The sequence below is a fragment of the Delphinapterus leucas genome, chromosome 16 (assembly GCF_059928025.1).
Source record: "Delphinapterus leucas isolate spDelLeu-1000000601 "Yukka" chromosome 16, BTC_Dleu_Yukka2, whole genome shotgun sequence".
In the NCBI taxonomy this organism is placed as follows: Eukaryota; Metazoa; Chordata; class Mammalia; order Artiodactyla; family Monodontidae; genus Delphinapterus; species Delphinapterus leucas.
This window is the reverse complement of record NC_143144.1, coordinates 71,181,901-71,203,724: the sequence shown is the minus strand read 5'-3', so window position 1 is coordinate 71,203,724 and position 21,824 is coordinate 71,181,901. Positions and strand designations below refer to the sequence as shown.

Below are 21,824 nucleotides of genomic sequence, written 5' to 3'. Positions count from 1 at the left end.
GGATGAATTCTGGGAAGGAAAATAAAGTTGAGGACTGAACCCTGGGGAATATGAAAGCTGGATGAGAAGATAACGATTGTTTGCGTAATGCTTTTCTGTTCGCAAAGCATGGTGCACAGGCAAGAGCCTTAAGAGTTCTCAAATGAGAGGTGTTTTTCACTTGCTATCTATGCTGGAGAGTCACAATGCCTTCATAGACTCATTCTCTTTTAAATAGATTCTTTATCTGCTTTCCATTACATTTGGTCAGCTCTGAATTTGACTTCAGTAGATATCACATAGCATTGACTAGTTATGATGTTTCTAAATTAAGATTTCAAATTCAGCAGCAACTCGTTCACAAGTTGTATCTTGAAATTAGTTACTTTGAGGAAGGTAACGTAGGCGGCTAATGTCCCTGTTTGAGAATTACTTTGTCCTAGATTTGGAATACAGCATACTCACAAGGCTTTTTGTTACTGCATTTATTTGTATTGCCTAAACCAAACCTTTATTGCTAGTGTGGACTTTGTCTTAGTATGCGATATATGCAGCAAGATAATAATGATAATTTGTTTGATTGTTTGGAAATATGTTTTACAGGTAGGTAATTTATAGTATTAAGGCCAACGTCTGTATTAGTCGATGCCAGAGTATTCAACAAACAAGGTGGTTTTCTTTTCCTTTCTTAGAATTATTCTTCCCATTTTCTGCGTTCCTAGTCCTCAAATACTGCTTTTCTCATATTACTTCTTGCTTTAATTTCACAATTATTTGAAAACCTAGTATGTGCTAGAAATTCTATGGTATAATCAAGTATACAAGTCTGTCATGATTTATCGTCCTTCTTAACAACCTTCACTCCTGCATATCATTCTGAGGATTCTACCTGACCATCTTCTCTTACCCTTTTTCACCATCCTCTGACCACCACCTTCACCACAGACCAACGTAAACATGTATCTTTCTTTTATTCAAATATTAGTCTTTCTGTTTTCCATTTATACCTTACATCTGGAAGTATTTTTTCCCTAGTTTCTTTCAAAACTATGATCTGCCCACATTTTTATCCAACCTCACATGACTCCAGTACATGCTTGGTTGATGTCTGACAAAAGAAGTTGACAATTCTTCTTCATCAAGATTGCTGGAATGTTTTTATATTTCTGTCTCAGGATAATTTTTAAAGTTGACTAATTTTCAGAAAATAGCTAGATTAGTAACCCTCATAAACAGCATAAAATATTGTTGAATTAGTTTTGTAAATGTTTCTTTTATGACCTAAGCAATGTATATGAGGTCCATTTGAGTTGTACTGAACATTGTGTGTTCTTGACGAGAATGTTTGGAAATCGCCATGGTACTTCCTGCAACCCTGGGTGAAAAATGAATTCCTGTCAAGGATCCTTTACACCCTGACTTCTTTCAGCTCAGCTCTAGGTGTCTGGACTATAGGTAGCTGTGTTTTGTTATTGTTTAGTTTTCCTTTTGCAGTAAATATCATTGTTAATGTACATTGTTTTATTATCTTGATTTGTAATTTCTTGCCTCGTGTTTTCATTACTATCTTATTTCCCCAATAGTTTCTTACAAATTCTTTAGGTAGTCTTTTTCCCTTTGTGGAGCTGAAGGAATTCTAAACAATTCTTGGGCACTAATCTTCCTGTTATTAGTATCATTCCATACCCAACGTCTTATGGGGGTGATTGGGGAATGCCAAACTGCAACTGAAGTGAAGTTGTAGGACTGGACTGAAGGAGAAAAGAGAATGAGCCTTTGTAGCACCTGACTGGTTGTGGCTCACGTGGGTCAGCTGTTATATTCTTCCCCCCACCCCCACCCAAGGAAAGAATTTTTAAAGAATTATTAGTGGTAAAATGTGCGGCCTTAGATTTTCCACATCATGGAATGTGTGCAAATATATATGGGGTCTTGGTTTAAAAAAACTTTTTTAAAAAAAGTTTATGTTTTGACTTTCTCAGATGTAAAACGAAGATCAGGAACAGCTTTGAAGAGATGCAAAGTGAATTGGTGCCAGTCAGCATGTCAGAAACAGAGCACATAGCCTCCATTTCCTCTGATCAAAATATTGAGAAAACATCTGAAATAAAGGAAGACTCATGCAATTCGTTTTCTGGTGATGAAAATAGCAGCTTAGAAAATGAGTCCAAACTGTTGTCATTAAAGTTTGATAAAACTTTATGTCAGCCTAGTGAACACAATAATCAAACTGAAACACAGGAGAATTATATTCCAGATCATGGTGGAGGTGAGGATTCCTGTGCTAAAACAGACATATGCCCAGAAAATTCTGAACAAATAGCTAATTTTCCTGGTGGAGATTTTACAAAGCAAGTTTTGAAAACAAATGAAGCAGAACAAACAGTAACACAAATATTGGCGGAATTAAGGTCATCTACATTTACAGAAGCAGCTAATCAAAAGACCTATTCAGAAAGTCCTTATGATACAGACTGCACCAAGAAACTTATTTCAAAAATGAAGAATGTTTCAACATCAGAGGATTTGTTGGAAGAAATAGAATCTGAGCTCTTATCTACTGAGTTTGCAAAAGAACACCGACTACCAAATGGAATGAATAAGGGAGAAAATGCATTAGTTATGTTTGAAAAGTGTGTGCAAGATAAGCATTTGCAGCAGGAGCATACCATAAAGAAGTAAGTGTTTTATTCTTTCAGGTTATTTTTTTCCACAGGGATTAAAGATTGAATTCTTTAAAGGAAGGTATCATTTTATCTACTTTTATTTCCACAATAGAGCCATGCACATGGTAGTTGAGCAGATGTCAAGTTTGCCTAGTTATTTAATATATAACTCTGTTTTTTCTTAGAATGTGGTATTGTATTTTCATTATTTTAGAAATAATAGGTAAACAGTGTTTTTATGAGAGTTATATATAATATACCTATGTCAAATACGTTAGCATATATGGAAACATGTATCTATGTATAAAGGCACTGTTTTGAATATGATTCAAAATTTCTGTTTTACATATGTCTTAGTGTATAAGTTTAAAAGAATAAATGTTTTATTAAAGTGTTAGTTTATTAAAGATCTAGAAAGATTTATAAAGAGAAATAAATTTATATTCTTTCAAATTTTTCAGTTTTGAAAGAATGTAAAGCATAATGTCAGAATTAAGATAAATTCAAGAGGAATGACAAGTTATAAAATTCAAAAAATTTTCTTAAAATTCCCACTGTAAATTCATTGGTTTAAAAAATTAAAATTAGAACAGAAGAATTGGTTTAGTGTCATTCAGTAAATAAGAACATAGTTATTTTTAGACTTCTCTTGGATTTATGGAGTTAATTTCTATTTTAACAACAGTTTAATTTCATTTTATCTTTTCCTAATAATATTATATCACTCTTTGTTTTAGATTTATATATGTGAGTGATGCATATGTTTAGGTACTCCTATAACCTTTAATAAAGGAAAATAAAACTTGCTAGCCTTCACTAAAATACAGACAGATTCTCTTTTTAAAAAAGTGATACTTTAAAAAAATTTTTGGAATGGTAAAAAAATTTTTGGAATGGGAGGGGTGTGTGTAGAGAAAGGGGAGGAGGAAATCTACACGCTAGAGGAGGATGACAGAGGAAAATATACCATAATCCAAATATTGCTTGATATGCAATTGACTTTTAATGATCTCCTTGCTTCTAGTATTTACTCTTCCAGATTATCAGTAGATCAGTCTTCCCCAAGCCAGCTCACCCTTCATTGGTTTACCCAATGAATTTTAATCTCAGCATCCAGAGCCCTTCTTTTTTCTATTTTTTTATTTTTCAATTGTGATAAAATACACATAACATAAAATTTACCATCTTAAACATTTTTAAATGTGTGCAGTTTGGTAGTGTTAAGTATATTCACATTATTGTACAACCGATCTCCATAGCTTTTTCATCTTACAAATCTGAAATTCTATACCTATTAAACAACAGCTCCCTGTTTCCCCCTGCCCCAGCCCCTGGTAACCACCATTCTACTTTGTTTCTAAGAGTTTAACTGCTTTTGATACTATTTGCCGTTTTGTGACTGGCTTATTTCACTTAGCAGATGTCCTCAAGTTTCATCCATATTGTAGCCTGTGTCAGAGCTTCCTTCCTTTTTAGGGTTGAATAATATTCCATTGTATGTATACATACCACATTTTGTTATCTGTTCATCCATCAGTGGACATTTGGGTTGCTTCTACATTTTGGCTAGTGTGAATAACGTTGCTGTTAACATGAGTGTACAAATATCTCTTGAGAATCTAATACCTTTCTTAATACTATGCAAAAACCAATGTCAGCTACTCCTGCTTATAACTTTACTGGAATGCTGCTATTATTGAAAAAAGTGTGATTTTATACTTGAACCATCAGTATTTCTGCCATTCTTGCTTTTTAGGGTAACTTCCTCATTTTCCTGTTATCTGTGCTTACCTCTTAGACCTTCCCTTTGAGATCATCCTTGATGCCTCTACTTTCCTTAGATTTGGAGACTTAACCACTTTCAAGCTTCTCTTGTAAATTATAAGATGTTACAGATTTAATAATAATATCAGGAACACTTAAATGCTGTTAATTATGTGCCTGGCACTTTACATGTATTAACTCATGGAATCCTCACAACAACCCTATGTGGTATGAACTATTATTATTCCCATTTTACAGATGAGGTACTTGAAGCACAGAGAGGTTAAGTAACTTGCTTCAGGTCACATGCTAGTAAATGGCAAAGTTAAACCCAATTAGTCTGGCTTCAGTGGATTTTTTTAATGTGGTTATCTGAAATGAACAAGTTACATGTTATTAAATTTATCTAAAAACATTAGGAATACAATAGAAAATTAATTCCTCTTTTGTTCCGTCATGTCCGAACAGTGGCCACATGGTAGACTGGGGTGAGCACAGTTCTGGTCAGAAGCCCAGAGTTGGAAGATTCCCATTACCACTTGCACGCTCTGTTTCCTTAGTTAAATCAACCTCTCCAAGACGAAGATTTTTTCATCTTTATGAGGGGACAATACTTACCTGATGGGATTGTTTTGAGGACATTAAAGCATTATAAAAATGTCAAATATTATTTTAAATCTAAGTTAATTTTTTGTTATACATGTAATTTTTTTTTTTTTTTTTGCGGTACGCGGGCCTCTCACGGTTGTGGCCTCTCCCGTTGCGGAGCACAGGCTCCAGACATGCAGGCTCAGCGGCCATGGCTCATGGGCCCAGCCGCTCCGCGGCACGTGGGATCCTCCCGGACCGGGGCACGAACCTGTGTCCTCTGCATCGGCAGGCGGACTCTCAACCACTGTGCCACCAGGGAAACCCATACATGTAATATTTTAAATTTCAAATAAAATGCTTTGTGATTAAGGTTAGCTCTAAAACAACTCATTTTTTTTCTTTTGCCTTCATTTAATTTTCTGTAAAGAAAACTACCTTTCAGTTCCTTTGGCTTAAATTTTCATGAATGCATCTATTTCCAAATGGCTTTGTTTATACATCCATTCCTCTATTTTCTAACATCAATATTATTGTCCAAGGTCCCAACCAGAATTCTTAATTAAGAACAGTTATTTGTGTACAGGATATGCATTTGGCATGTAAGAATAACAATTTCAGGGCTTGCTGTTCTTCACTTCTCCCTCCCTAAATTGTTTACTTTCGAGGTATAGTCAGGATTCTTGTGTTTCAGATTGTTTTTCGCAACAAATTGAGTGTACACCTTAATCATGTACATAAACAAAGTTAAACCCCTGTGCCATAAAAGGCTTGAAGAAACTTGCATGCTACACATTTTTTTCTTTTCCCAAACATTTTCATGACTTTCCTCCTCACTGCATTACTGTCCTCCTCAGAGAGGTCTGTCCCGGTTACCTTATGTACAATCACAGCTCAAGTCACTCTCCCTGTCCTCTTGCCCTCCTTTAGTTTTCTTAATAGAACTTAATCACAACTTGGTATTTCATTATATATCTATTTATTGTTTAATTTCTCTGTTAGAATGTAAGCATCATGAGGGCAGGGACAGTTTGCTGATGTACCCCCAACATATAGACTAATATAGGTACATAGTAGGTACCCAGTGAGCATTTGTTGAGTAAATGAGGGATCTTCAAAGGAGAAGATGGCAAGGAATTAGACCTGGGTCCAAATCTCAGTTCAACCGCTTACTAGCTATATAACCTGGAATAAGTTCTAGGCTTCAGTTTTCGTTTGTTTTCAAATTCATAAAGCATAATAATAATTTCATAGACTTATTAATTTATAGACCTGAGTGTTAAATAATGCATTTAAAGCTAAACTTAGTAAATAGTAATTGTGCAATAAATGTCAAATAATAGCTGTTGCTAGTAATCCTAAAATATTAGCTGTTAACCCTCTTAGGTATCTTACTTTATAGTTCTGAGTACTTTTACAGGTAATTTTTAAGGTTTTATTTATATTTTTCTAGGGAACTCAAAATGAAATTTCTGCTTAAACTTTATTATTTTACATAGACTACTTTTGTAACTATAAGAATATCATTAAAATATTTTAGAAATCTAAAGCAAGATTTCTCAACCACAGCACATATGTCAACATATGGGGGCAGATCATTTTTTGTTGATGCTGGGGCTATCCTGTGCATTGTAGGATGTTTAGCAGCATCCCTGTCTCTGTGCACAAGAAGCCAGTAGCAACCCTCACCACTGTAGTGGCTACCAAAAAGTTTCTCCAGACAGATGCCTGGAGGGGAAAAATTGCCCCTGGTTGCCACTGACTGACCTGAAGGAATTCCAGTGCTGAAGGGATGAACTACATAATTCATAAGACTGTAGACATAAACTTAAAAGTGTGTGGTTTTCTTTATCTGATTATATTTCTCTTAATTTGAAATAATACAAATTTCTAGGAAAAAGTTAATAGCCTGACTGGCCAGAGAATGTTTTGTAAAGTATAATATATCATTACAAAAGGACTCCTTGGGAATTTTCATTTCTTAATCATAGGTATGTACACCCTAGTCTGCAAACAGATTATATTACACATTGTCATTTTTAATTATGTTTTACTGATACTGCCTTTTTATATTTAGGTTAATTAAAGAAAATAAGAAGCATCAGGAGCTTATCTTAGACATTTGTTCAGAAAAAGACAATTTAAGAGAAGAACTAAAAAAAAGAACAGAAACAGAGAAGCAGCATATGAACACAATTAAACAGGTAAAAAGACAAAAATCTTTAAAGTCTGTTCTTCAATATATAAAATAAATACATTCCTGAATATTTGTGTGTAAATTGAAGTTCTGTCAGTTAAATCATACTTTAAATGCAGAAGATTGCTTGGTATGTGAAGCATTCTCTTTTATGAACTGGGAATCATAGTTGATCTTTCTGTTTTATATAAATTAATATTTCTATGTGATATGTGTGACTGTATTCTATATATAATAGAAATCTGAGTGGGAAAGACTATTTGTTTGGCAGTCAAATAGATTGTTTTGGAAGAAGCAGTATATACTTAAAAGTTTATATCTGGCGTTAGAATGTTTTCAAGCTTATAGTTTAATATGTTTCCATTCTCAGTATTTTGTGAACTATACTGAAGACTGGCTCTCTTCAGACTTTATCTGGTGAGCTAGCTTCCCCAGCCTTGCCTTTTCTTTCTTTGTTTCTTTTTTTTTCTTTCTTTGTTTCTTTTCTTTTTTTTAAATGTACTGTGATGCTTGGATTGACAAAGTTCATCTTTGTTTCTTTTTGTTTTTCTTTCTCTGTTTTTTTTTTTTAATGTACTGTGATGCTTGGATTGACAAAGTTCATATTCAAGACTGGTAGCAAAGCTCAGCTGCTCTTTATCTTTCTGAGCTGCTTTTTCTTCTGTGGGAAGGATTAGAAACATTGTAGCCTTAAAAGTCTTTCTTTTTGCCTCATCTTTCACAGAAAGCTATATAATGAAAATAAAAGTAAACAGCTGGTAGTAATATAATAAAAAACCAAGTTTCACTTATCTATGCCTTGGTATACTTAATGAACCTTTACATAGTTGGAAGGTGACCATATTTGTAAAATTTTACATATTTAATCCTGATTTTTGTGTGGAAAGGGCTACTGCATGCAGACCAAACTTAGAATTTTAAAGTGTGAAGGTGCCTTAATAGTAGCCTGAATCTATATTTTGGTAGGCAGGTCACTGCTGATGACCGGAAACTTCAGACTAAATAGATGGAGGTGAACCAGAGCTGTTCTTTTCATGAGCTTGTTAGTGGTTGTGCCTTTTTAAAAGAGAAAATTCGATTCACCATTCTTTTGCTAGCCAGTATAGCAGAGTTTTCTTTCCTAATTTTATCTGTGAATCTGCACCACTTAATATGGCAGCCACTAGCCATAGTGCTATTGAGCACTAAAAGGTGGCTAGTCCAAATTAAGAGGTGATGTAAGTGTGAAATACACACTTAATTTCAAAGACTTAGTACAAAAAAAGATAAAATGGCTCAGTTTTTCATGTTGATTACACGTTGATATGATATTTATAGGGTTTAATAAAACATTTATTTCACCTGTTTCTTTTTGCTTTTTAAAATGTGGCTACTAAAAAATTGTGGCTTAGGGGCTTCCCTGGTGGTGCAGTGGTTGAGAGTCTGCCTGCCAATGCAGGGGACACGGGTTCGTGCCCCGGTCCGGCAGGATCCCACATGCCGCGGAGCGGCTGGGCCCGTGAGCCATGGCCGCTGAGCCTGAGCGTCCGGAGCCTGTGCTCCACAATGGGAGAGGCCACAACAGTGAGAGGCCCGCGTACAGCAAAAATGAAAAAAAAAAAAATTGTGGCTTATATTTCTATTGGACAGTGTTGCTCTAAATAATTTTGTCATAAGGATAATTAGTAAACATGTACTATATGTAAACTAATATTTAGGGTTTTTTATAACAGCTTTTTGAGATATAATTCACATACCATATAATTCACTTATTTCAGTATACAGTTCAGTGGTTTTTAGTTGTGCAGGGTTTGTCACAATTTTAGAAAATTTTATCATACAAAAAACTCTGAATCCATTAGTAGTCACTCCTCATTTCCCTCCAACCCCTTGCAGCTGTCTCCCCCCAGCCCTAGGGAACAACTAATCTACTTTCTGTCTCTCTATATATTTGCCAATTCTGAACATTTCATATAAATGGAATCCTATAATATGTGTCCTTTTCCTTCACATAAGTGGAATCATATAATATCTGGCTTCTTTCACTTAGTGTAATGTTTTCAAGGTTTCAATCAAATTGTAGCTTGTATCAGTACTTAAATTAATGGCCAAGTGATATTCTGTTGTATAGGTATACAACATTTTATTTATCCTTTCATCATCTGATGGATATTTGGGTTGTTTGCACTTTCTGGCTATTATTAATAATGCTGCGATGTAGAAGTTTTTGTGTGGACATATGCTTTCATTTCTTTTGGGTGTCTACCTAGGAGTGGAATTGTTGGGTCAAATGATAACTCTATGTTTAACTTACTGAGGAGCTGGCAGACTGTTTTCCAAAGTGGCTGCACCATTTTATATTCCTACCAGCAGTGTATGAGGGTTTCATTTTCTCCACATCCTTGCCAATGCTTGTTATTATTGGACTTCTTTATTATAGCCATCCTAATGGTTGTGAAATGGTATCTCGTGATTTTGATATGCATTTCCTTAATCACCAATGAAATTACACATCTTTTCCTGTGCTTCTTGGCCATTTGTATATCTTAAATAGATACTTCTAGGGAAGTATTTTCTCTACCCATTTTTAAACTTTTTTATTGTTGAGTAGTGATAGTTCTTTTTATATTCTGGATTATAAACCTTTATCAGATATATGATTTGCAAATATTTCCTCCCATTCTGTGGATTTGTTTTCACTTTCTTGATAGTGTACTTGGACAAAAGTTTTAAATTTTGATGATGTCCAGTTTTATCTATTTTTTCTTTTAATTGCTTGTGCAGTTGGTGTCATATGTAAGACTCCATTGGCAAATCCACGATCATGAAGATTTACTCCTATGTTTTCCTCTAAGAGTTTTATAATTAGGCTTTTATATTTAGGTCTTGATTCTTTTTGAATTAATTTTTTTTATATTGTATGATATACAACTTCATTCTTTTGTATATGGCTATCCAGTTGTCCCAGAACCATTTATTAAAAAGAGTATTCTTCCTCTATTGAATGGTCTTGGCATCCCTGTTGAAAACCAATTGATACATCAACTTATTTCTAGACTCTCAGTTGTTTCATTGATCTATTTGTCTTTCATTATGCTAATACCACACTATCTTGATTTCTGTTGTTTTGCAGTAAGTTTTGACATTGGGAAGTGTGAGTTCTCAAATTTTGTTCTTCTTTTCCAAGATAGTCTATTCTCAGTTTCTTGTATTTCCATATGAATCTTACTATCAACTTGTCATTCTACAGTGAAGCCAACTGGGTTTGTTAGGGATTGCATTGAATCTGTAGACTTCATTTGGAGAGTATTGCCATTTTAACAATATTATGTTTTTCAATTCACAAACAAGGGATATCCTCCCATTTATTTAGATCTTTAATTTCTTTCTAAAGTGCTCTGTAGTTTTCGGAGTAATTTTTGCAATTCCTTCATTAAATTTATTCCTAGGTGGTTTATTCTTTTTGATGCTGTTGTAAATGGAGTTGTTTTCTTAATTTCATTTTCAGATTGTTAATTACAAGTGTATATAAAACTTTATTTATTTTGCTGCATTGACTCTTCGTTGCTGCATGCAGGCCTTCTCTAGTTGTGGCAAGCGGGGGCTACTCTTTGTTGTGGTGCGTGGGCTTCTCATTGCGGTGGCTTCTCTTGTTGTGGAGCATGGGCTCTAGGTGTGCAGGCTTCAGTAGTTGTGGGTTGTGGGCTCTAGAGCACAGGCTCAGAAGTTGTGGCGCATGGCTTAGTTGTTCCGCAGCATGTGGGATCTTCCCGGACCAGGGCTTGAACCCGTGTCCCCTGCATTGGCAGGTGGATTCTTAACCACTGCGCCACCAGGGAAGTCCCAACAATTTTTTTATATTATATTCTGTAACTTGGCTGTACTTGTTTATTAGTTCTAAAATTTTTTGGCAGATTTCTTAGGATTTTCCATATATAAAATCATGTCATCTGCATGTAGAGAGTTTTACTTCTTCCTTTCTCATCTGAGTGCTTTTTATTTCATCTCCTGCCTGATTTCCCTGGCTGGACCCTCCAATACAATGTTGAGTAGAAGTGGCAAGAGTAGATATCCTTCTCTCATTTCTGAAGCATTGTCTTTCACCACTAAGTACGGTGTTAGCTAGCTGTCGGCTTTTCATAGATGCTATCAGGTTGAAGAAGTTCCTTTTTATTCCTAGTTTGTTGAGTATTTTTATCATGAAAGAGTGTTGAATTTTACCAAATGCTTTTTCTACATCTGTTGAGATGATTATGTGTTTTTTGTTCTGTCGATATGGTGTATTACATTAACTGATTTTTGGATATTAAACCAACATAGTTTTACTGTGATAAATCCCTTTTGGTCATGGAGTATAATTCTTATATATTGCAGAATTTTTTGCTAGTATTTTGTTGAGAATTTTTCTGCCTATATTCATAAGAGCTATTGCTCTTGTAGCTTTCTTTTCTTGTGAGGTCTTTGTTTGGTTTTGGTGCAGCATAGTACTGACTTCATAGATCGAGTTGGGAAGTGTTCCTTTTTTTGGGGGGGACAATTTGTGAAGAATTAGTATTAATTATTTAAATGTTTGGTAGAATATACCTATGTAGTCACCTGGACCTGAATTTTTCTTTGTGGGTAGTTAAAAATTTTTTTTTTTTACTAATTTAATCTCTTATTACAAGCATGCCTTTTTTAAAATTGCACTTCACCATATTGCACTTCATAAGATATTGTGGTTTTTACAAATTGAAGATTTGTGGCAACCTGTGTTGTCAGATGGTGGTTAGCATTTTTTAGCAATAAAGTATTTTTTAATTAAGGTATGTACAGATTTTTTAGACATAATGCTGTTGCACACTTAAAAGACTACAATATAGTGTATACATAAATTTAATATGCACTGAGAAACCAAAAAATTTGTGTGACTTGCTTTATTGCAGTACTTGCTTTATTACAGTGGTCTGGACTAAACAAGTATCTCTTGAGATATGCCTGTGTAGGTCTATACAGATTTTCTATTTCTTCTTGAGCCAGTTTTGGTAGTTTGTGTCTTTCTAGGAATTGTGCATTTAATCTAAGTTAAATTGTTCATAATATTCATTCATAATTATTTATTTCTGTAAATTTCATTTATTTCTGTAAGGTCAGTATGTCCCTCTTTCATTTTGATTCTTGTGATCAATCTAGCTAAAAGTTTGTCAGTTTTGTTGATCATTTCAAAGAAGCATTTTTTGTTTTGTTGATTTTTCTCCATTTTCCTATTCTCTATTTCATTACTTTCCTCTCTAATCTTCATTATTTCCTTTTTCTTACCGGTTTTAGATTTAGTTTGCTCTTTTTTTTTTTTCCCAGTGTCTTAAGATGAAAGTTTAGTTTTGATTTGAGACCTTTCTTGTTTTTCAATAGTGATGTTTATAACTACGAATTTCCCTCTAAACACTGCTTTAGCTGCATCCCATAAATATGTTGTATCTTTATTTGTCACCTTATTTTCTACTTTCTCTTTGATTTCTCCCTTGGTCATTTAGATGTTGTTTAATTTTTACATATTTATGAATTGTCAAGTTTCTCTCTGTGTTACTGAGTTCTAATTTCATTCCATTATGGTTGTCAAAGGAAGATACTTTGTGCGATTTCAGTGTTTTAAATTTATTGAGATTTGCTTTAAGACCTAGCATAGGTTCTGTCCTGAAGAATATTTCACGTTCACTTGAGGAGTAGGTGTATTCTGCTGTTGCTGAATGGAATGTTGTATAGATGTGTTAGATTTAGTTGTTACATAGTTGTGTTCAAGTCTCCTATTTCCTTCTTAATCTTCTTTCTAGTTCTGTTCATTACTAAAAGTGAGGTATTGAAGTCTCCAACTATTATTATTGAATTGTCCACTTCCTTCTTCATTTCTGTCAGTTATTGATTCATGTATTTTGGTGCTATATTACTAGGTGCATGTATATTTATAATTACCATACCTTTCTGCTGGATTGACCCTTTTATCATTATGAGATGAATCTAAAGTACCTTATTTTTTTTTTTTTTTTTGGCTGTGCCGCGTGACTTGTGGGATCTTAGTTCTCCAACCAGGGATTGAACCCGCGCCCTCGGCAGTGAAAGCACAGAGTCCTAACCACTGGACTGACAGGGAATCCCCTAAAGTACCTTTGTAAACAGCATTTTGGTTTTTATTCCAGTCTGGATCTTGTTTTCTATTCCAGTCTGAAGATCTCTGCCTTTTGATATGATTATTTACTCTCATTTAATGTTACTATTGACAGTTCGATTTTTGTCTACCATTTTTTAATTTTCTATATCTGTATTTTCTATATGTCTTTCTGTATGTTTCTGTTTTGTTTCCCTGTGTCTCATTTACTGCTTTATTTTGCATTAAGTAAATATGTAACATTAAAATTTTTTTCATGGTATTTTCTGAATTATTTCATTGGTAATTACTCTAGAGCTTATCATCCATCTTATCAGAATCTGCTTCAGATTTATTCTGACTTAATTCTATTGATATATCAGAACATTGCTAACATTTACTTTTGATTTCTATGGCTGAAGTATATTCATTGCCATCTTTATGCTTGTTTACATTGTTTATATTTATTTGAAATATTGGTGGTCTGTTTGTTATAACTATAAAAATAATCTGGAAATAATTTTCTTTACAGTTAGAATCAAGAATAGAGGAACTTAATAAAGAAGTTCAAGCTTCCAAAGATAAAGTACTAGCTCAAGACATTGCAACTAAAAATGCAATTCAGCAATTACACAAAGAGATGGCCCATCGGATGGAACAGGTATTTTTCAAGGCATTATTATTATTAACTTTCTGATGATTCTTTGTATATTAAGTAACCTTTTAGACAGTTTTGGACATTAGTGTGTATTAGGATTAGGATTTTAAAAATGCTAAAGCAGGGGGCTTCCCTGGTGGCACAGTGGTTGAGAGTCCGCCTGCCGATGCAGGGGACACGGGTTCATGCCCCGGTCTGGGAAGATCCCACATGCCGCGGAGTGGCTGGGTGCGCGAGTCATGGCCGCTGGGCCTGCGCGTCCGGAGCACTTGCTCTGCAACGGGAGAGGCCACAGCAGTGAGAGGCCCGCGTACTGCAAAAAAAAAGAAAAAAAAAAAGCTAAAGCAATACATAAATGCACGCTAACAACAAAAAACTTCAACCTTTATTCCTGTGATTCTTTACAATATGCTTACCCTGAGCATTACGAATGTTATATATTTAAAATTTACACTATCAGTTCTCAAACCTTTTATACTAATTAAAGAGAAATGTAGAAGATAAGACATTAAGAAGTTGTTGGTTTTAGTGGACCCAAACATAGCTTCATTAGAATAACTTAGTGAGCTTTAAAAATATATATATTCTTGGGGACTTCCCTGGTGGCGCAGTGGTTAAGAATCCGCCTGCCAACGCAGGGGACACGGGTTTGATCCCTGGTCCGGGAAGATTCCCCCATGCCGTGGAGCAAATAAGCCCATACACCACAACTACTGAGCCTGCGCTCTAGAGCCTCCGAGCCACAACTGCTGAAGCCTGTGCACCTAGATCCCGTGCTCTGCAACAAGAGAAGCCACCACAATGAGAAGCCCAGGCACTGCAACAAAGAGTAGCCCCCGCTCTCCGCAACTAGAGAAAAGCCCGCACACAGCAACAAAGATCCAGTGCAGCCCAAAATAAATAAATTTATAAGAGAAGAAATGTGTGTGTGTGTGTGTGTGTGTGTGTGTATATATATATATATATTCTTGGGGACTTCCCTGGTGATGCAGTGGTTAAGAATCCACTTGCCAGTGCAGGGGACACAGGTTCGAGCCTTGGTCCGGGAAGATCCCACATGCCACAGAGCAACTAAGCCCATGCGCCACAACTACTGAGCCTGCGCTCTAGAGCCCATGAGCCACAACTACTGAGCCCATGTGCCACAACTACTGAAGCCCACGCAGCTAGAGCCTGTGCTCCGCAACAAGAGAAGCCACCGCAATGAGAAGCCCGCGCACCGCAACGAAGAGTAGCCCCCGTTTGTCGCGTCTAAAGTCTGCACGCAACAACAAAGACCCAACGCAGCCATAAATAAATAAATAAATTTAAAGATTTATATATATTCTTTGGAATTATATTTTAAAATAGAAACAAAATGATAGTAAAATGTGCACAATAACAATTCAAACAGTAAAACATGTCTTCTTCCAAACTTTTTCTCCCACTCCGCACCCTTCCCAGAGGCAACCATTGATGCCAGTTTCCTGTATATATCCTTCTCAGAATATTTGTTGCATGGACAAGCATGTATATATTTCCTTTATTCCTCCCATCCTCCCCCGTTTTTAAACAAGTGGCAACATACTACACTCAGTACTCTGTATCTGTTTCCTCTCTAATGATGAGTGTGGGTGAGGTTAATAATAGTAGCTGAAAACGGTTTACAAATATTCACTTATTTAATATTCAGGATAACCCTAAGAGGTGGGTATTATTATGTAGATTTTGGAGATTGTTCCATTCAGTTGTTTCTAGATTGGCTTCATTCCTTTTCTCCCCTAACTTTTCCTCTCAACTTTTTGATTTGAGAATTTTTAAGCCTGTAGAAAAGGTAAAAGAATAGTAAAATGAACACTTGTTTACCCTTAACCTAGAGTCACCAAACCTGGTGAGTTTTATTTAGAAATAGCTTCCTAGCATGAGTGTGCACATGTTCCTGCACACACATGTGTACACTCCCCAGTTTAATTTTCCAGTTTGAGGTTTCTCCATTTCTCAGAACAGATATGTAGAATGTATCTGAACCTCAAATTTACAGGAGGGTAGAGTTAGTTATAAATTCTTAGGGACTTTGTAGCATGTCTCCCTCAGCCTCACATGACCTCATATTGGTAAGTATTCAGCCCTAACGAAGCATTCTGGATTCCTGCTGCTTCTTAGATTTTTTGGCCCTGAAATTTCCCATACTTTATTTATTTATTTATTTATTTATTTATTCTGTATGCGGGCCTCTCACTGTTGTGGCCTCTCCCGTTGCGGAGCACAGGCTCCGGATGCACAGGCTCAGCAGCCATGGTTCACGGGCACAGCCGCTCTGCGGCATGTGGGATCTTCCTGGACCGGGGCATGAACCCGTCTCCCCTGCATTGGCAGGCGGACTCTCAACCACTGCGCCACCAGGGAAGCCCTCCCATACTTTCTTGTGAGCTCAACTGTGCATTAAAAAAACATTTGTTGTACTTCATCTAAAATTTTAGGTGTTTTGAATGGGGAGGGTTCATCTGCCATACTTGGAGAAGCAGAACTACTTCTACAGTTTATCTTAATTTTAGTTGACTATTGAATCCTATCAACTATGTTACTCATATCTTCATCCAAGTCAATGGTAAACATCTTAAAACTAGTCAAATCCGAAGACTTTTACTGACTCCTCTTTATCTGTGCCGTAATGGACTGACTTTCAATAGAAGCTTAAAGAGTAGTCAATTATCTCATTTGATACTCCCAACAATCTATGAAGTAGGTGCTGCTATTATCTGGGGTGGGATATAGAAATGTGAACTTTTAGCACCCCAGGTTATTCTTTTTTTTTTTTTTTAAATAAATCCATTTGTTTTATTTATTTAAATTTTAATTTATTTATTTATTTTTGGCTGTGTCATGTCTTAGTTGCGACATGCGGGCTCTTCATTGCACTGCACGGGCTCCTCTCTAGTTGTGGTACGCAGACTTCTCTAGTTGTGGCACGAGGGCTCCAGAGCGCATGGGCTGTGTAGTTTGCAGCACACGGGTTCTCTAGTTGAGGTATGCGGGCTCAGTAGTTGTGGCGCACGGGCTTAGTTGCCCTGTGGCATGTGGGATCTTAGTTCCCCAACCAGGGATCGAACCTGCATCACCTGCATTGGAAGGCAGATTCTTTACCACTGGATCACCAGGGAAGTCCCACCCCACGTTATTCTTTTGCAGCTGATTCAGGGATGACTCTGGGTAACAGGACATTCTGGTGCATATCCCCTCCTGTAGTTAAGAACCTTGTAATATGTTATCTCATGTATTATAATTTTCTGTTTTCTGCTTCTTATCTCTTTAGTGAAGTTTCCATGTTGCTACCAGGTATCTTTTTAAAACACAATTTAATTTAATAAAATTTAAAACACCTTTTATTAAATCTGTCTTTGGCTTCTCTTTGCCTGTAGGATAAAATCTCAAATCATTAGCATGACAAGAAGAGAAGTCCTTCTTCCTTTCAGGATCTGATCTCTACCTCCTTTTCTGTTTTATAACTACTTCCTCTCCACTGCAATCAACACACCAAATTTAATCACTACAGAATAATTTAATGTCCTCTAAATATATCATGCTATTTTATACTTTTAGGCATTTGAGCCTAAAATAACCACATGATAACCACTCTAGCTTGAATTCCTTTCCTTGACTGATCCCTTTACTGAGTCCTTCAATGTCTAGCTCAAGTGTACCACCTAGTTCAGGTACAAATAGCATCTTTCACCCTTCATGCCAACCCTTCCCAGGGACTGTTAGTATTTTTGTATTTTCAAAGAACTTTGTACATTCATCCACTAGAAATTGTTTCATAATCTTCGTTTATGTGTTGTTCTTACTAGGTAGTGAGCTCTTCCAGGACTTACCATGGCTTATTCTTCATTGTGTTCCCAAAAGCTAATCCATTATCTAAGCATTAAGTTATCATGGAACTGGACTTCTTTTAAAGTTGACATTACCATTAGTTGACTTTTTCTAAGTACAGTTATTCAATTATCTAAAAATCTAGCTAATTCTGTCAGCCAATTCCATCACGGTTTTGTCAATCATTTGTCCACAAGCATGTCATCAGATCCTCAGGGATCTCTGCCATCCCTATTCCAGTGTTTTCTTTAATTTCTCTTGAAAATTAGTAGGCTATTTCAATGGGGGAAAAATCCCAATTGGATGATTTTTAAAAATACTTATATGTATAGTATTTTGAGTGGTTACTCGATGTGCTTATCAGCTGTAGCAGAACTTCATGAAACATTTTTTGTCAGTCACTTTTATCAGAGCATAGGAGGTTTCCCCACATTATCCTAACGCTAAACCTACTTCAATTCAGTTATAGTATTAGTTGGAGTTTACCACTAGATGCCATTGAAGATCCTTAAAGTTTAAGGATCCATCTTCTGTAAAATAAGTATGTGCTTCATCATATTTGCAAACTATGAATTTACTTAAATGAAGGGCTATCTGTAGAAGTTTTCATTGTATGAAATTTCACAGTATGGAGTACCAGCTTATAGTTACAGAGAATTTTAAGTTAGTATATAGATAGATGTCACACCTAATCCAATTAGGTATTTCTTGTTAAAATGCCAAATACTTTTCATACAGAGGAACCCAGTGATCACTAATTAGCATATTACTTACTTTTTTGTGAGGGAGCTAAGATTATAGATTTTAGAAATTGTCAGCCATAGACTCAGGATCCTGACAGAAAACAGAAACTGGTGATTTGGGGAGAATTTCATAAAAGGACTCTTTACAAAGGTATGGGTGAGATTTAGGGAGTCCAACCTGGGAAAATGCAGGATCCTGGGGCTGCTGGAGGAGCCATTATCACTCTTTGGGCTAAAGGAATAAGGAGACGGTGCAGGTAGTACAACCCAGAGAAGGTAGTTGCATAGAGAGGTCACCTGACAGGAAGAGTGTATGATTCTGGAGGAGCCAGATCTCATTCTCTGCCTACCCTCCTAATCTTCTGCTTAGTGCCTCCTGTTGGCCAAACCCAACTGGAAGTATGAGGGCAAAGAAACTTGTTGATATGGTCCCTGATGGTTACTTTCCCAGAGCACAGGGTGGGCTAGGAAAGAGTGGAAAAGTGATCTGAAGGAGTAAGCAGAAAATAGCAACCATATTAGCTAAATGAAAAGGAATAGGAAAGGGAAGAAGCAAATATTAATGATATTAATTTGTTCATTGTATCATTTCTCTTTTTTAAAATTTCATGACACAGGTCCTGAAAATCTTGTGTAAAAGACCAAAAAATACATTGGTGATATTATAGGAAAATATTATTTGTTTTAATTAATTTTTATTTGAAAAATATGTTTTATTAATGCTAGATATTATTTTCAAAGGCCAACAAGAAATGTGAAGAGGCACGCCAGGAAAAAGAAGCAATGGTAATGAAGTATGTAAGAGGCGAGAAGGAATCTTTAGACCTTCGAAAGGAAAAAGAGATACTTGAAAAAAAACTTAGAGATGCAAATAAAGAATATGAGAAAAACACTAACAAAATTAAGCAACTTTCTCAGGAGAAAGGACGGCTGCACCAGCTGTACGAAACAAAGGTATAACTTTTGATATTGTATCTTATTTGAAACTTACTCTCTTTGCTTTTCCTTATTTAATCAAATAATCATAACTTAACATGGTTAAACCACTGTTAAACATAAAGTTTTTCTTAGTTTACCTTCAAAGAATGCTTTAATAATTCCAATATCTTGTTACTTAGCTGCAAAAAGTTTTTCCTATGAAAAGGTAAGAAACTGACATGTTGTTTATTAGATCTTTTTAAAAACTTTCTTTTAAAATCTACATGTTGAAGAAATGACTTTGTGCTTCAAAGGAAGATTTTATTTTGGTGAAAGATATACATGGTGTGTCACAATGTGAGTAGTTTTTGAGCCAGAAGTATACTTTGACCAGAATCTTAATGTAACACTTACTTAGACATCATAGAATTTATATTTTACTTGTAGAAAAACATGTTCTTACATGCTGTCCAAGGAGATTTAATTACTGTGCTATTTAGAATCCTTGCTATTAGCTAGCATCCTCATGGCGTAGTCTTGTGTCCAGTAGGTTATCATTTCTTGGTAATCAATGGTATTTTTTATTAATTAACTTTTAGTTCAGGAATGTTGTCATTGTTCTCAAGAATTCTGGCAAAACCAATTTAATTCATATTTCACCTTAATGTCAGCCAATTGAGAAGAATCAGAAAGGTACGCTTACACTCACAGTGTACTAGTTGGTTAAGATATAAATGTTAATCACCTTATGTCTATTAATTGGTTTTAGGCTTTTACTGTCCTCTTATGAATTGAACTTTAAGTCAGTTTATAGGCCGTAATGTGCTAGCCCTGAATTATAGTGTTATTGCATTGATTATCTTGAGATATAAAAGATACACAAATGATTGGTTGGTTGTTTAAATGAAAAATATGACCTGGTGATATTATTTTAGGAAGGTGAAACTACTAGACTCGTCAGAGAAATAGACAAATTAAAGGAAGATATCAACTCTCAAATCATTAAAGTAAAATGGGCACAAAACAAATTAAAAGCAGAAATGGATTCACACAAGGTGAGTACTGTAATACAGTGGAAAAATTATTAGAATCAGTTTTAAGAGCACATGCAGTAATAGTTATTAATGAGGCATAAAGCTTAGTGACTCCTGTAGGATAGCTTGGGCCTGAATATTTGGTGATCATAAAAAGATACTTCCTTGCATGATTTACATATTAAATTGGATAGAATGTTGTTTTATCATTCATTGTTTTTAACCCCTCAATGACTTTGTTCTTTAAGCATTTTTAGTGTTCTATATTTTATATTAAACATTGTCAGGTTCGGGGGAAGAGAATATGTAGGTTATCAAAATTGAAAGTAAACTCTGGAAATTCTTAAAAAAATGTTAGTGATGATACAATTCTTATAATCAAGAAATATGAATTTTTATTTAAATATAAACATAACAAAGAAAGTTTCCTTATCTGTTTATTATGAATATAATTCTATTGGTATTGTATATAATGAATATCATATTATTAAACAATATAATAAAAAGTGGTGATAAAGGCTGGTACCTGATGCCATAATTTTAAGCAGTAACTGAACTGGTATAAGCAGTAATAAAAATCTGAAGATGATAGAATGTGAAGTAAAAAAAAAAACTTTGAAATATGATTTAAACAAAAGAGCCATGTTATTTATAACAGTTACCACATTTTCAAAAATAGGCTTAATGATATTGTTTAAATTATCATTGGCATCTCTTTAAATAATCCTAAGTTGGTAGAACTGTTAACCTTTGGATATTTGTATATTATAATATCAGAGAAAACTGTAGGGAGAAGTGTCTGTTGACAGTGGTCAAAGATAGGTTAGAGAATGGTAGGTTTCTGAGCTAATTGCTGATCAGCAAATGAGTGTTAGGAAACTATATGGGCAGAGAAAGAACTGCCAGAAGGAGTAGGGGCAACAATCCTTAGGGCTCACACAGGGCTACAAACCATTTGAAATTGTATTTGACACAGGAATCTCTCAATTGCTATGTTTTGAATAAATGAAGTGAGTACCTACTATGTATCAGGCTCTGTTTTAGTTATTGATGATATAGAAGTGGGGGGGTAAAACAGATAAAGTTCTGTTCTCTATCTCTCTCTCCTTCTTGTTGTTGAGCTAATATTCTCATATTTTAAAAAACAATATTTGAAAAAGCCTTCAAATGTTTAAATTTTAAAAGTAACACAGTTTTAATATAAGTGAAATTATTTTTAAAAGACCTGCAACTGAAAGTATGTAAGTAGGCACTTAATTGTATGGTAGGTTTATCCAAAGCCAAAATGATGTATAAGAAGCCGTGTGTGAAGGATAGATGCAACTTAC

General features: G+C 35.2%; 1 protein-coding gene across 4 annotated transcripts in view; it reads left to right on the top strand.

Moving 5' to 3' along the window:
- Positions 1–21,824, top strand: part of CCDC186 (coiled-coil domain containing 186) — a 47,763-nt gene that overhangs the window by 6,828 nt on the left and 19,111 nt on the right. For 2 of the 4 annotated variants that reach the window (XM_089898200.1, XM_089898199.1), the window contains exons 2-7: positions 1,962–2,657; positions 7,075–7,201; positions 13,827–13,955; positions 15,396–15,461; positions 19,286–19,498; positions 20,398–20,517. In XM_089898200.1, coding sequence (XP_089754326.1) covers positions 1,996–2,657; positions 7,075–7,201; positions 13,827–13,955; positions 15,396–15,461; positions 19,286–19,498; positions 20,398–20,517 — 1,317 coding nt within the window. In that variant the 5' untranslated portion in view covers positions 1,962–1,995. Of the gene's footprint in view, positions 1–1,961; positions 2,658–3,272; positions 5,331–7,074; positions 7,202–13,826; positions 13,956–15,395; positions 15,462–19,285; positions 19,499–20,397; positions 20,518–21,824 lie in introns of those variants that run through there. The other 2 variants (XM_089898201.1, XM_022568704.2) reach the window with 2 other exon arrangements.